The 13,668-nt window shown below is 41.8% G+C and overlaps 1 protein-coding gene across 5 annotated transcripts in view; it reads right to left on the bottom strand.

Annotated features, from left to right (window-relative positions):
- wnk4a (WNK lysine deficient protein kinase 4a) overlaps positions 1-13,668 on the bottom strand; it is a 50,218-nt gene that overhangs the window by 2,152 nt on the left and 34,398 nt on the right. For 4 of the 5 annotated variants that reach the window (XM_082543776.1, XM_082543778.1, XM_082543779.1 and 1 more), the window contains 8 exons: positions 11,789-11,962; positions 7,353-7,407; positions 6,978-7,109; positions 4,908-5,755; positions 4,533-4,620; positions 1,447-2,029; positions 885-1,090; positions 694-788 (listed from right to left, as the gene is read on the bottom strand). In XM_082543776.1, coding sequence (XP_082399902.1) covers positions 694-788; positions 885-1,090; positions 1,447-2,029; positions 4,533-4,620; positions 4,908-5,755; positions 6,978-7,109; positions 7,353-7,407; positions 11,789-11,962 — 2,181 coding nt within the window. The remainder of the gene's footprint in view (positions 1-693; positions 789-884; positions 1,091-1,446; positions 2,030-4,532; positions 4,621-4,907; positions 5,756-6,977; positions 7,110-7,352; positions 7,408-11,788; positions 11,963-13,668) is intronic. The other variant, XM_082543777.1, reaches the window with a different exon arrangement.

The raw sequence follows: 13,668 nt of genomic DNA, 5'->3' as shown, positions 1-13,668 counted from the left end.
TTCTGACTCTGGGTGGTATTATAATTTACAAAATGAACATCATATTGTACTGAATAAGACACAAAACTTGTAATTGAGTGTTTCATGATGTCAGACATCAAGGGAAGGCAACTGGAGGAGTTGCCCCCTGCTGGCCATTAAAAATAATGCAAGTTTAAGGCTCTTCAGTATTGGCCTTACTTTCCAGACCCAGAAGCTTTGGCCATCTTTTGCATACAGACTATATTTTAGATCCAGGGATTTAATGGAAAGATGCTTTTTTAAGTTTAGTGACAAATATGAGGCCAATGAGTCAAGACAACGAGACTAACGATTACTCTTGGTGGTTCAGGCTTTATTGGTTTAGACTTGGGACAATCTAAATTGGATCAACAATAATATTTTTGCTGTCTTGTTTTCACATTAACAAACAACTGGAGGACCATGTTTACATTTCAGCTCACTCTCATGTTGAGGAGACATCAGAGGAAAAACATTTTTTATGTGAATCTCAATTGGAAGTTTTTTCTTAATTTGAATTTAATGGCGTTTTAAAAAAGGCATTAAAATAAAGGCATGAATTCGTTTTTATGGCTACACCTGTGTGTTTATGTTAATTAATGTGCAAACAATCGCTAAATTTAACTTGTTTATACCTGCACCTTGTTTCATTTGTCATATAATCAAAAGCTTGTTAAGGAAGTGCTGACTCACCATTCTACTTAGGTCTGTGGCAAAAGTGACGCCTTTAAAAGGTTTGTCCTGCGAGCCACTGCTGCTGCCTCCAAGAGAGTTTCTCCTAATGATACCTTGGAAAGCAGTACATGACTTATAAAACTCATTCAGACTCGAAGCTGTTGCATATTTACATGATAATAAATAAAGAAGGGAATATTCTTTGTTACCTTGAAGCGGTAACATCTCCAGTCGCTGAAGGCTGTTCCTGCGAGACGAAGGAAAACCGTTTCCTTTGGAGAGGCGGCGCTGTCGGCTGGACAACATAGCAGCAGGAGAGACGATGCCCGGAGGGGGGACCTTTCCCATCTTCTTATATAGTTCTTCAATTTCTCTTTTCTGGGCAGCCTGCAGGGCCAGAACTTCTGCCAGATGTCTGATAAAGGACAAAAAGAAGCACATTTAAAGACTCACTCAATCAGAGTTTTAATTTAGGTCTTTGATTAAGTTATGTACTGAATTTGAACATGACTTTGGGAGAGTGGGGGGTTTATCTAAACACAATCTGTTTACAGTAAAGACAATAAGTCTGTTCTCTTGTCTGGCAAATCTCGACATGTCCTCGTTATTCTTTATATCAAAACGGATGCAATTTTTTTTTTCAGTGCTCTCAAACGAATGCCAGATATGAACGCTCATAATGTAGCTCGTCTAAGCAAACAGTTTAAAATGTTCCTGAAAAAGCTTTTTTTGTTATACGTTACTTTAACCATCTTAAGTGGTGTCACTTACTTCTCTCTGAGTTCCTGAAGCTCTTCCAGCATGTCCTCATCTTCACTGTCTGAGTCATCACTGCTTAGGTAGGGAGCACTGCGGTTATAAGTCATCATCCATAAATTGTGAAGGGCATTGGTGTACTGTGGACTGTCCGCTGCTCCGTCCCACAGCCTCCCCTCTGTATCAGCAGCCGTCACAGAGAGCCCGCTGTCTGCAGACGTTCCCAACAGGCTCAGGCTGTATGCCCTTCGACGGCTTCTCCTCCTCCCCCTTGGCTGTTCCCCGATAACCTCTTCCTCATCTTCATCTTCCTCTTCCTGCTGCTGCTGCTCCTGGCTCACTGCCCATCCAGCCTGCCCGTCAGCCTCCTGTTGGACTCCCGAAGAACCTTTGCGGGGTTGTGGGTGAGGAGGGGTCATTGTGAAGGAGGTGGTCAGGCTCGCCTCAGACTCACCCTGCTCCTCTGTGCTGCTCTCCGACTGGCTGCTGCCGTTCTCTGCGGGCTTGGGGGCTGCAGGTGCAGGCGCATCAGGCAAAGGGATGTCCATGCTGGGCGTCACCTGGAATCGTCCAACAGTCACTGATGCAGACTGAACTTCTGCAGTGTAGAGGAAGAAAATGCGTACATGTAAAGGCTGTCAATCATAGCTAATCATAGACTAAACAGCAGCAACTGTTCTGTAATCATTCCTAATCACATGGGTTTGATTAAAAGCTTGTCACATATTTCTTGAGACAATAACAGGTCTAAAGGTGTATTAGGCTTTTTCAGCATGCGTTATTTCTAAGCATTAAAGTGAATTCCCTCTAAAGAGTCTGAAATTATAGCAGTGACAGCTGATATGATGATATATAGCTATGATGGATAGTCACAATCAAACACAACCCAGGACTCATTTAAAAGTCAGCTAATTTGTTTACCCGGCATTTCCCAAACATGTTTTATGACAGATAAGCTTTTTTACACTGTACAGTTTAACACTTTACATTTTTGTACTGCTCATGCCACTTGTTTTAATGTGTTTAACTTTAAGGAAAAGGGTCATTTTTTGCATTGTTCTACTAAATTTATATTCCTTTATTTCCCATCCTCTTTTATTCTCTTTTTTTTAATGTTTGTAATTTGTTAGAGTGTGTTCTCCAGTGTGCTTTGTGACTCCTGAATGCTAACAGCACTGTTTAAACCAGCATTGTTTGCTTACATGGTCTCCTTACACACTTTTACTCTGCTTGCATGTTTGAATAGAGGCCTCGCCACATTAAGGGATGTTTAAAACCAGCTAGCTTTAAATGTAGGCTCTCCAACATGGAAGTCTGCGCCAGTGGAGCATGAGGTAGAGTTGTGTATTAATCGGAAGGTCGGTAGATCGGTTCCCGGCTACTCCCGGGATATAAGGAGAAAATGCTACACACTTAAAGATATCAGTTTGAGTGTGATTGTTTCATTTTATACATGCTTTTGGAAAGGTAAAAATTATTTTAAAGGGTAATAAAAAACAAAAAACAAGAGAAAAAAAAAGAATGAACCGAACAGATGTGTAAAAACTCATGGACGTTATCTTAGCACATCCATCTGGCAGTGGGATAAATCACTGCAGATGCTAACTGGAAGTTCCCGTTTCTGTCAGAGAGAGGCAAGCTTGCTATTCTACTTCTACCCGACTACTTAATTAAGAGACCCTTCAACAACCACAAGTGACTCCGCAGGGATTTACAATCGTCACGGATTGGTGGGTGTAGAGGACGAGATGGAATGTAGCCCAAGTGTGACTGCATGTGCTCACATCTGGAGGCAATTTAGGGTTTTAAAAGGCCTGCAGTGCTTCGATTTGCCCACTGAGTGTCCTCCTTACAGTAAATGCAGAACGAGTCTGGGTCTGTGCCCACTAAAACAGAGGGACTCTGTTGAATATGGGCTTCTGAGGAGGGTATAAATACTGTCAGGTGTGGACATGGGAGGAGAGCCTTTAATGGGCACAGCTGCTCGCTGATTGGCCTTTGTCAGTGGGCCGGGCCGCAATAACACCTACATTTGTGTTCATATTGAATGGAACATTAAATCCAGACTTGCGCTTACGCAATAGCTCTGAGGCACCAGTAATAAGTGATAATGTCAGCAGAGACAGAAGGAACTAGGATTGCAGAAGGAAAAAACTCAAAAAGCAAATGGTCCATCACGTATTTTGAGCCATTACAACAAAATGGATGGCTAAAGGTGCATGTGCGTGTTTGGGACGCACACATAAATATCATACAATAGGCTATTTTCTAGCACTCTGAGCCTCTGGCTAGTAACATTCATCATGTTAGAGCAGTGCCTGCTTGGGGAGTTTTGCTGCAATTCACACATGTACAATAAACATGTCACAAGCAGGAAATCATAAAGTCAGTGTTTGAAAAGAAGAAAAATTCCAAGGATACACTCTCTGGATAAGTGCTTATCTAAGCATAGCTCTGCAGAAAAAGCAGACTTTGTATTGCAGTTTTCTCCAAAACTGCTCATCCATAAATGTGAGTGATTAAACACTCAAACACTCAAAGACAAAAAATATAAAAAATATTAATAAAAGCATGTTGAGATTTAGAGTACTACTTAGAGTATTAGAGTAGTACTTAGGAAATCTTGTGAGAACTTTCTGATAGGAAAGGTAGGAGTTGGTTTTATGGTTAAAGTTTATGTTACAGTTAGCATGAGGGTTTGCGATGTAGGACTATAACTGGTAACAGAGAGCAACTTCTAGCCAGAATATGAGAACCGCTTTTCAAAACCACTTCAAACCCAGAATCACACTTACTTTAGTCTTTTGTAATACTTTTAAATCAATCATGGGATAACAGCTTGCTATCTTCCCGTTCAATAAATAAAACTATGTACCCCGGAGAAGAACTCTTTAGTAGTTAACCAGTGCAACTATGACACAAAACTACATCGGTTATATGAGGTTGGTGTCTATGCTTGTGCAGTTGCTAATCACATTATTGTTTGTTTATGAAGTAGTTAATGATCTCCAGTTATTTCAAAGCTGAACATCACTGCTATGGCCTTTTAGTGATGCAGAGACCTGCTTGAAAAACATGAGAACACGCAAATAATTTCTTACCAGATTTGGGGGAAGAAGCTTTTGGTTTGGGGGTACTTGTATTCTTCGCTGGCACAGCAGGGTGCAACCGGCTGTTGAAAGATGATAACTAAACAGAGGGAACAAATATTATTAGCACACGACTGATACTCATTAAATGCCATTTTAAAATTCAACCAATAAATCAGGGCAGTGTGATGGAAGTCCCCGTCTACATGCTAATTTACATTCAATTATTCTAATTAGCTCCATGCAGTGAGGAAGAAATTGCAGTCATATAAAGTGTTCAGAACTATAATATAAAAATGACTAATGAGAATTATTGATAAAGATTAATGAGCTAATCACTCCTATATTAAAAATTGCTTTAGAAGAATCAGAACTAAAATAACTCACAGTGTTTTCTGGGCTCTCTGGGGGTGATGGTGAAAGATCTGATGAGCTTGAACTTGAATTCGAACTGGAGACCTCTGGTCTGGGTTTAGCTGGAGCTGGAGCTTGGGCTGAGGTTGGGGGCATGTGACTCCTTTCCTGGGTCCGGCTGGGGGAACCGGTGAGTCCAACCTGCTGTGCAGGAGGAGGTGGAGGAGGAGTGGAAGCCATGGATGGTGGGGGGGCAGGATGGGGCCACTGTGGAGGATTGCTGTGAGTTAAATTAGCTCCATCCATTTGAGGCATATGCTCGGGGCTGTAGTAGACATTGTTCTGCACTGGGATCCCCCCTGCAGGGTAAGAGGCCTCTACTGGTGAAGTCTGGTAAGGTTGAGGGTAGACAGAGGGGTAACCTGGCTGTGGAGCCATATGACTGTGTAGGTGGGGGAGAAAGCTTGGATATGAGGGCAGCCCTTGGGTGGGAAGGCCTGCAGGAGGGATAAAAGACTGAGCCATGCTCATTGCCATGGAAATTACATTGGCTAAGGAAAAAAGGGGCTGCGAGTGGGGGGGCCACATGGTGGGAGTTTGAAGGGCAGGAGGGGATATGTTAACAAATTCCGTGTTGACAGGACTAGGGGTCTCACTCACAGGACTCGGCGAGTTTGGGGTTGGGGAGGGAACAGAGGGGAAGGTGGGGTTACTGGCTACACGTGTGAGGGGAGGATGGATCCCGGCTGGCTTGGGTGAACCAGGAGACCCTGGATATGGGAATGGAAAGTGGGTGTGGTTCATAAAGGGCAAGTGGTATTGCTGGTGATTAGGCAGGAGAGATGTAGGGCGGTGATGGTGCTGATTATGAAGAGGAGAACCTAGAACACAAAGAGACAAGCGGAGCTTAATTCAACATATAAAGTAAATGACCTTAGACTAGATTAGAAAACCTTTTCTGTTGTTGTACCATGTAAAATATATTAAAATTAGGGGCATTGATCTTGTTTGTGCTCAACCCAGTGAGTTAGGTTCGATCATATCGTTTCTTTCCTCTCCTCGTTTTGTCAGTCTGAATCTTCCCTCTCCCCGCCTGCCAATATAATCACCATGAGGAGCATAGAGTAAATGTTTCCCGTCCTTTTAAATAATGAGCTTCCATGGTGAACAAAGATGTTTTGTTTAAAGCAGCATCGGACCATAATTGCATCTGATCGCTGGAGCAGTTGCACACCAGGCTTACATGGCCCTGAGGGATTTAGCGTCAATGGAGCAAGTGAGGCTTTCATGTCAACATTTTAGAGGAGTTTAAATGGGATGCACGTGTGTGTATGTATACAAGACTGTGGGTCTAATTGTCAGATTAAAGAAGTCAAGATTGTTACATCACTCCTTGGGGAATAGCTTAGGACGCCAATACCCAGCCCCATCCATTGATTGGCCATCTACCTCAACAATGGCTCCACAGTTATAAACCACACCTCCAGTTGCTGATGATGCAAACCAGCCTGTACTTTTTCCAAGCTGACGGAAACAGGTTAGGCAACACTCTGTAATGTGGCCAAGAAGCATTACAAAAGCAACCATGCACCAGACGTCAAGCAGAGAAGGAACACGGGAGAAGAGGGAATGAGGATGTACAGATGGCAATGCGGTTGCACGTGAAGGATGTGCGCACTTTAAATGGCTCTCCTTTCGAGAGAGAGTCTCTGACAGGGAAATTCAGCAGGAGTTTGTTCTGGCAAGCAGATGTTGCTGACTATCACAGGAGTGGAGAACACTCATGCTTTACAGTGACAGCATTCACAGCTCCCTAAAAGCTAGAAAGCGCCCTTCAGGTGAGGTAATTACCCAGGAGGCCTTGCTGCAAAGCAGAGACAGACGAAGGCTTTGAGGTGTAGTGATGGCGGATGGCGCCATGCGAATGTCTGAACAATACCAAGAACAGGCCCTGAGGAGGGGAGGAGGTTTACGAGGTAGCCGAGCTTTGCTTTGACTTATTCTATGCCAAAGGACTGTAACAATTTTTCAGTGTGCTGAAACAGTAAACAATGCTCGGCCTCTTCGCTCAGGGACCAGAGGGAGGGGCGGAGAGCCATTTACCTGGGGCGTTGTGGAAAGACTGTGAGCGTATTAGAGGTCGCACAGGTGAAGTAATGTCTGCACTGGAGACGTCTCCATTGGGACATGGGGGCAAGCCACGTACCCCTACACTCGGTTTAGCCACACTGCAGTCTAAGACGAGACACAAACATGCATGAGTCGATGCTCTTTCACAAATGATCATGCACAGGCAAAAAAAAATGCAAGTTAGTCTCACATGCATCTCAGACACACACACACTCGATGGTACTTTTAGAATTAGAGGCTGATTCACTTTCAGATTCCTACCATTTTTTTCTTCTTAAAGAGCATCAAATCATCCAGTTTGCCATTTAATGGATGAATTCAGTTAATCAGAAAACATGTGAAACTCACCAGGCAGAGAAGAGGACGAGTGTGTTCGAGGCAGGGCGTGATTGTGCAGATTAGGCTGTAAAAGAGCACATTTGATAAATTCAGTCTCTCCTTCCAAAAATACTGAAACACTCTGTCCTGTATTGGATATTAAGGCCTGCTTTCTCACTTCAAAGCCCCTTCACAAGTTTGATGATTAGCTCTAATAGCTGGTTAGAGGCATGATTGGAGAACTGCTGCTAGTTTGAGGTCTACATTTATCATGGTGCCTAAGAGAACACCTTAATTTACTGCTTTTAAGATGGTGGACTTATAGGGAAAACATCAAGTCATCAAATCTGAGTGTCAGGCCACACAAACACTAGACCTTGGCCCTCCTCGTTTGATTATTTCAAAGTCTCATTTAGTAATTTTGGATTTCTGTTATAAATGTTTTCAAGCTCAAGCTATTTTTTGTTAGACGTCCTCATAAGATATCAGATCCAGGCAATGACACTTTTCTGTAGACTCTAACACAGAGGTGGGCAATTCCAGGCCTCGAGGGCCGGTGTCCTGTAGGTTTTACACTCAACAAAAATATAAACGCAACACCTTTGTTACTGCTCCCATTCCCCATGGGATGGACGTAGAGGCCTAAAATTCATTCCAGATACACAATATAACCATCCCTCCCAAACAGTGGTCACAAATCAGTCCAAATGTGTGGTAGTGGGCACATCTGCTATATTGAGATAATCCATCCCACCTCACAGGTGTGCCACATCAGGATGCTGATCTGACATCATGAGTAGTGCACAGGTGTACCTCAGACTGCCCACAACAAAAGGCCACCCTGGAATGTGCAGTTTTGTCTCACAGCAAAATGCCACAGATGCCACAAGCAATGAGGGAGCGTGCAATTGGCATGCTGACAGCAGGAATGTCAACCAGATCTGTCGCCCGTGCATTGAATGTTCATTTCTCAACCATAAGCCGTCTCCACAGGCGTTTCAGAGAATATGGCAGCACATCCAACCGGCCTCACAACCGCAGACCTCGTGTAACCACACCAGCCCAGGACCTCCACATCCAGCAGGTTCACCTCCAAGATCGTCTGAGACCAGCCACCCAGACAGCTGCTGGAACAATTGGTTCGCACAACCAAACAATTTCTGCACAAACTGTCAGAAACCGTCTCAGGGACGCTCAACTGCATGCCCGTCGTCCTCATCGGGGTCTTGACCTGACTCCAGCTCGTCGCCGTAACAAACTTGTGTGGGCAAATGCTCACATTCGATGGCGTCTGGCACGGTGGAGAGGTGTGCGCTTCACGGATGAATCATGGTTCACATTGTTCAGGGCAGATGGCAGCTGAGAATGTCCCAGTTCTTGCATGGCCAGCATACTCACCGGACATGTCACCCATTGAGCATGTTCGGGATGTGCTTGACCGGCGTATACGACAGCGTGTACCAGTTCCCACGAATATCCAACAACCTCGCACAGCCATTGAAGTGGAGTGGACCAACATTCCACAGGCCACAATTGACAATCTGATAGACTCCATGCGACGATGTGTTGCACTGCATGAGGCAAATGGTGGTCACACCAGATACTGACCGGTTCTGGGTCCCCAGACCCCCAATAGCGCAAAAAACTGCACATTCCAGGGTGGCCTTTTGTTGTGGGCAGTCTGAGGTACACCTGTGCACTACTCATGATGTCAGATCAGCATCCTGATGTGGCACACCTGTGAGGTGGGATGGATTATCTCAATATAGCAGATGTGCCCACTACCACACATTTGGACTGATTTGTGACCACTGTTTGGGAGGGATGGTTATATTGTGTATCTGGAATGAATTTTAGGTCTCTACGTCCATCCCATGGGGAATGGGAGCAGTAACAAAGGTGTTGCGTTTATATTTTTGTTGAGTGTAGATATCACCCAGGGTCAACACACCTGAATCACTTGATGAGTTCATTACCAAGCCTCTGGAGAACTTCAAGACATGTTGAGGACGTAATTTAACCATTTAAATCAGCTGCGTTGGATTAAGGACACATCTAAAACCTGCAGGACACCGGCCCTCAAGGCCTGGAGTTGCCCACCCCTGCTCTAACAAGTCAACTAAAAACATGTGTGTCTTTGAGTACCTTCTTTCTATTTCCTTTTGATTTTGTATCACTTTACATTGTAAAACTGCAGTTACTTTGTGAATTTTGACTGTTAAAAGCACACAAGCAAACATCAGTTGCTTTCCTTAAAGTTTTGTAATCCCCTCACATTTGTTTTAGAGCAGGGCTGTAAAACATAAGTCCCATTAGCCAAAATCAAATTTGAAGCATGTGGAGGAGGGCATACTCCCATATGGAAAAGATGTATATAAATCTTGTAAAGTTTGTATCTGTCTTGTGTGAAACTTGTATGAAAAGCATATAAGAGTGAAAACAGATATAAGATCTCTTGAAAAATTATATAATGAAGCTTGTATGTTTTGGATACTTACTAAAACAATGTATGAAAGTAATGAGAAAGTGGCCACTTTCATGAGTAAATCATATAAGCCTTATATGATTTACTCATGAAAGTGGCCACTTTCATGAGTAATCACATATAAGTTTTTACTATTTCTTTTCCATATGGGACAGTTTGGACTTTTTTTTTTTTTTTTTAACTATTTTCATAAGTTTTACAACTTTTTCTACTAATACAGACGTTCCCCAAGGCCATTCATACTACACCAAAGTAAATAAGTATTAGATTTCTGTAATTTTACAAATTCACTACTTACAATTTAAGTCTAAAGAGTCATGTTGACCGGTTTTTCATTTACTTTTTCGTATACTGAAATATCTCAGGGAATAAGTAGTATTAGTTAGACTTCTGTGTCCTGACAGAACAGGGATATTTACTGGCCTGGCTCACGTAAGATCAAAATAGGCTGCATGTGGCTCGTGATGTAAAAATAGTTTGACAATCTTGCTTTAAAGCCATCAGCGGGCTGAAGTTTTCACATTTCAAAATCTACAGGATAGTGTGTTCTGGGTGAACAAACTCACTAGTATTTTTATTCTTGGATTTAATTTATATATTATTACATCCTTTAAAGGTGTTTTCAGCCTCCTCTGTAGTCATTTTTCAGTGCTGCCGTGTCCACCAAGCTAAACTAACCTGGTGAAATGGTAAATAGTGCACAGCGGAAATCGCACAAGTGCTGTTTTTGTTTTGTTTGTCCACTGGTATGTAGAGTAAGCTAAGAACAGCTAGACAAGCAGGACTTTCCAGGGATCTAATCTCCATTTATAGAATTTATTAATAGAGTCCCGGCACAATGCCCCACCTCAGCATTACAAGAGCCAGAGTAGAGGCGCTGTGGACAGATGAGTTTCTGGGCTTGTCAGTCTCTTCCTGACTTCCTGTTGGTCTGTTTTCTTTCTCTTTTTCTTTTTTTTTCCCCTTGACAATTTAGGACTGCAGTCATATTATCTCTCAGCTGTAAGGGGAAGTGGCTACGCATGCAATACACATCAAAAGTGAAGCTATAAACGTAAACTCAACCAGGCTAAAGTGTTCTGTTGAACCTGAGATCTTTGTCCAGATATTAATGTGAAAAGAAAAGAAAAACATCATTGTTTTCCTAAACAATATTCCATAAGCAGCAACTGGAAATGCTTTCACATTAACACAGTTTGCTTTTGAAGCTTTTTCAAGTATCAGGCGTATTTGTCATTGAACGATTCCCATTTTCATGTGGAAACAAGATAAATAGATGATAAATAGTAGTTATGGCTCCAACTTCCCTCTTTTTCCCATTATTTCTCAATCTCTATGATCATATTTTTTTTTACCAAAAGGACAAGAATGGTTGTTTCTTTGTGTTCCACAAAGTGGAAAATATCCTGGCAGAACTGATGATTCTTTTCCATAAGTGGACAAGCTGTACCTGGTTACACATTAGGTCACATCTTGTACAGGGACTACACTGCTCCCAACAAGTCAGTTCATTTTACAGCTTAACAAAACCTGGATTCATAAAAGCTTAATTCATCCAAGCATAAATTATTTTACCCACTCCCTGTGGGCAGATATGCTGGAAAGTTCATTATGTTGTGGAAACAATTTGTGGTTACGGAAACAAATACAAAAAAGGAAACACATGATTTAATGCGTTTTATGATATTAGCACTTTAAGTGAAAGCTCTTCGTCAGGTGGTTTTAAGAGCACTTCGCCTTTAATCTTAAAGGACTAACCTCAGGAAGGACTGTGGACAGTGACGTTTTTTTATTACCAGTGGACAGGACATTACTCTGAAGTGTTGAATTTGTCCCAGATTTATGGGTCTGTCATTGATCAGCGCCGAGAGATGTTGTAATTTATGATAATAAGCACTGTAAAACACAATCACTTCCTTTTTCTCTCAGCTAACAATCCTGTGGCGCAGATTTATGGAAAGGGGCAGGTGCTGTTTCTGACCTGTGAGGACGACAGTGAGCTAATCCCTCCGTGCAATGCAGGCTGGGCAAGTCGGTGCCCAGTGGAGTGGACCGGCTGTTGTTTGGCAAACAGTGCCTCGGCTCGTTTGATGATGTCACCCAAGCGGTAGATAAAGCCCTCCTTCTCTGATGGCAAGATGAACTCGTTGTGCACCTAGATGGCAAAAGGACCACGGAGAATGTATTCAGATACTTCACTTAGTCAAATTCAAAAGTGCCACAAGGTTATGAAAAGCAGCTAGAGTTTCTCGATAGCAGCTCGCCAGATAGTGCAGAATGAATAAGGTTCTTAGGAGCTGTAGCCAAAAAACAACAGTCATAAATAAACTTTTTAGCTTTTAAAAGAAGTGTTATAAATAACAAATTTTTTATTTACTTTCACAGACAAAGACATAGACTGTATATCAAAGATGGTTGTGGGCACTGTGACATCACCCATTAGTTTGTGAAGTCCCATCTTCTTGAGTGGCCATCACCAGATATTTCAGTTCTGACATATAATCAATATAATTTGTGTAAACACTAAAATGAAATTTAGCCTTCTTCGTCTAGAAGATGGTGTAAAAAATATGTTTTGTCTTTATTCATGACTAAGATTGTATTTTTCAGTAGTTTTAAGTGGAGGGGATTTTATTTAATTAATATAAAATTACTTAAAATTTTATTCTGTACTGGTCTGTGTAATGTTATGACTTTTATATAACAATTAGATCTGCAACATTAACTAAACAGCTGTCATCAGTCAAAGTGGAGTAAAGTGCCAAAATGTATTAATTAAAAGAAATAAAGTATAAAATATTTTTAACGTGTAATACAATAAATCTGTAAATATAGTACACTAGTGCTTGTTTATTTTGTGGGTTTATGAAATCCACAACGTAGCAGATGCTTAGAGGAGTTTTGCATATTCATGCAGTTTTCAGTGTGTCTGAATTGTGGGCTGAGGCGTAGCATAGTTTCCTGACAACATGGCATAATTCAACTCATTTAAAACCCTCTACTGAGAACCACTGTGCTGTTGTGAAGCCAAGTGTCCCTGCTTTGCCAAGACGCAATAAACAAAAGCCTAGTGTGTTTTTAGAGTGAAGGAAAACTGCACATCCAGCGAACAAAAAGTGCTACTGCACATGCTGTCTCATCGCACCTTCATGTGAGGTTCCCTTCCCCAAGAAGAACTCTTACTTTCATCACGAACCCTCAGTTTTTCCCTACCCTTAACTAGGGATTGTTGGCTTTAGCCCATAGGTCTGTAATGACTCAGTCACTGGTATGCTAGCAAAGATCAAGTGGTTAAAATGCTAAAATATAAATGTTTCAAGTAAATGAATGCTGAGCTTTGTTTAATTTTTGTCACATTTTTTCTAATTTGAATGAAGTAGAATTAACATTTAAAATTTCAGATATCATAAGCAAAATTAAAAATCAAAATTATTATTTCTCAGGGATTCTAGTGCTACACTCTTATTTGATGTAGCAAGCACTTATAATGTTTATAAAAGTCAAAAAAGTAGTGCCTCAAACATACATTCTTTCTAACGCCCAGTAGGGGGCGACTCCTGTGGTTGCAAAAAGAACTCACATTGTACAGATGGCAAAACTGCCCACTTTCTACTAGATTTATTACTGCAGTAAAGAAATTCCTACTGAGTTTATGGTCTCATTTGCTAGGTTCAAATCTTGGTTAATAAAGCGTGATCTTGATTTTTGCAAGTTTATTCTCATTTAGCATAAATAGACGAGTGTGCAGTGTCCCGTGTTTCCTCAGTCAGATCCAATCCTAGCTTATAATTCTCATGTAAGAGAAATAACCAAGATGGCAAAGGCCAGCATGTCAAGCACAAGGCTTCAAAACAGCAGCCA

This window comes from Aulonocara stuartgranti (genome assembly GCF_965226115.1).
Source record: "Aulonocara stuartgranti genome assembly, chromosome: 8".
Taxonomy (NCBI): Eukaryota; Metazoa; Chordata; class Actinopteri; order Cichliformes; family Cichlidae; genus Aulonocara; species Aulonocara stuartgranti.
The sequence above is the reverse complement of the archived record's forward strand: the minus strand, read 5'-3'. Positions and strand labels throughout refer to the sequence as shown.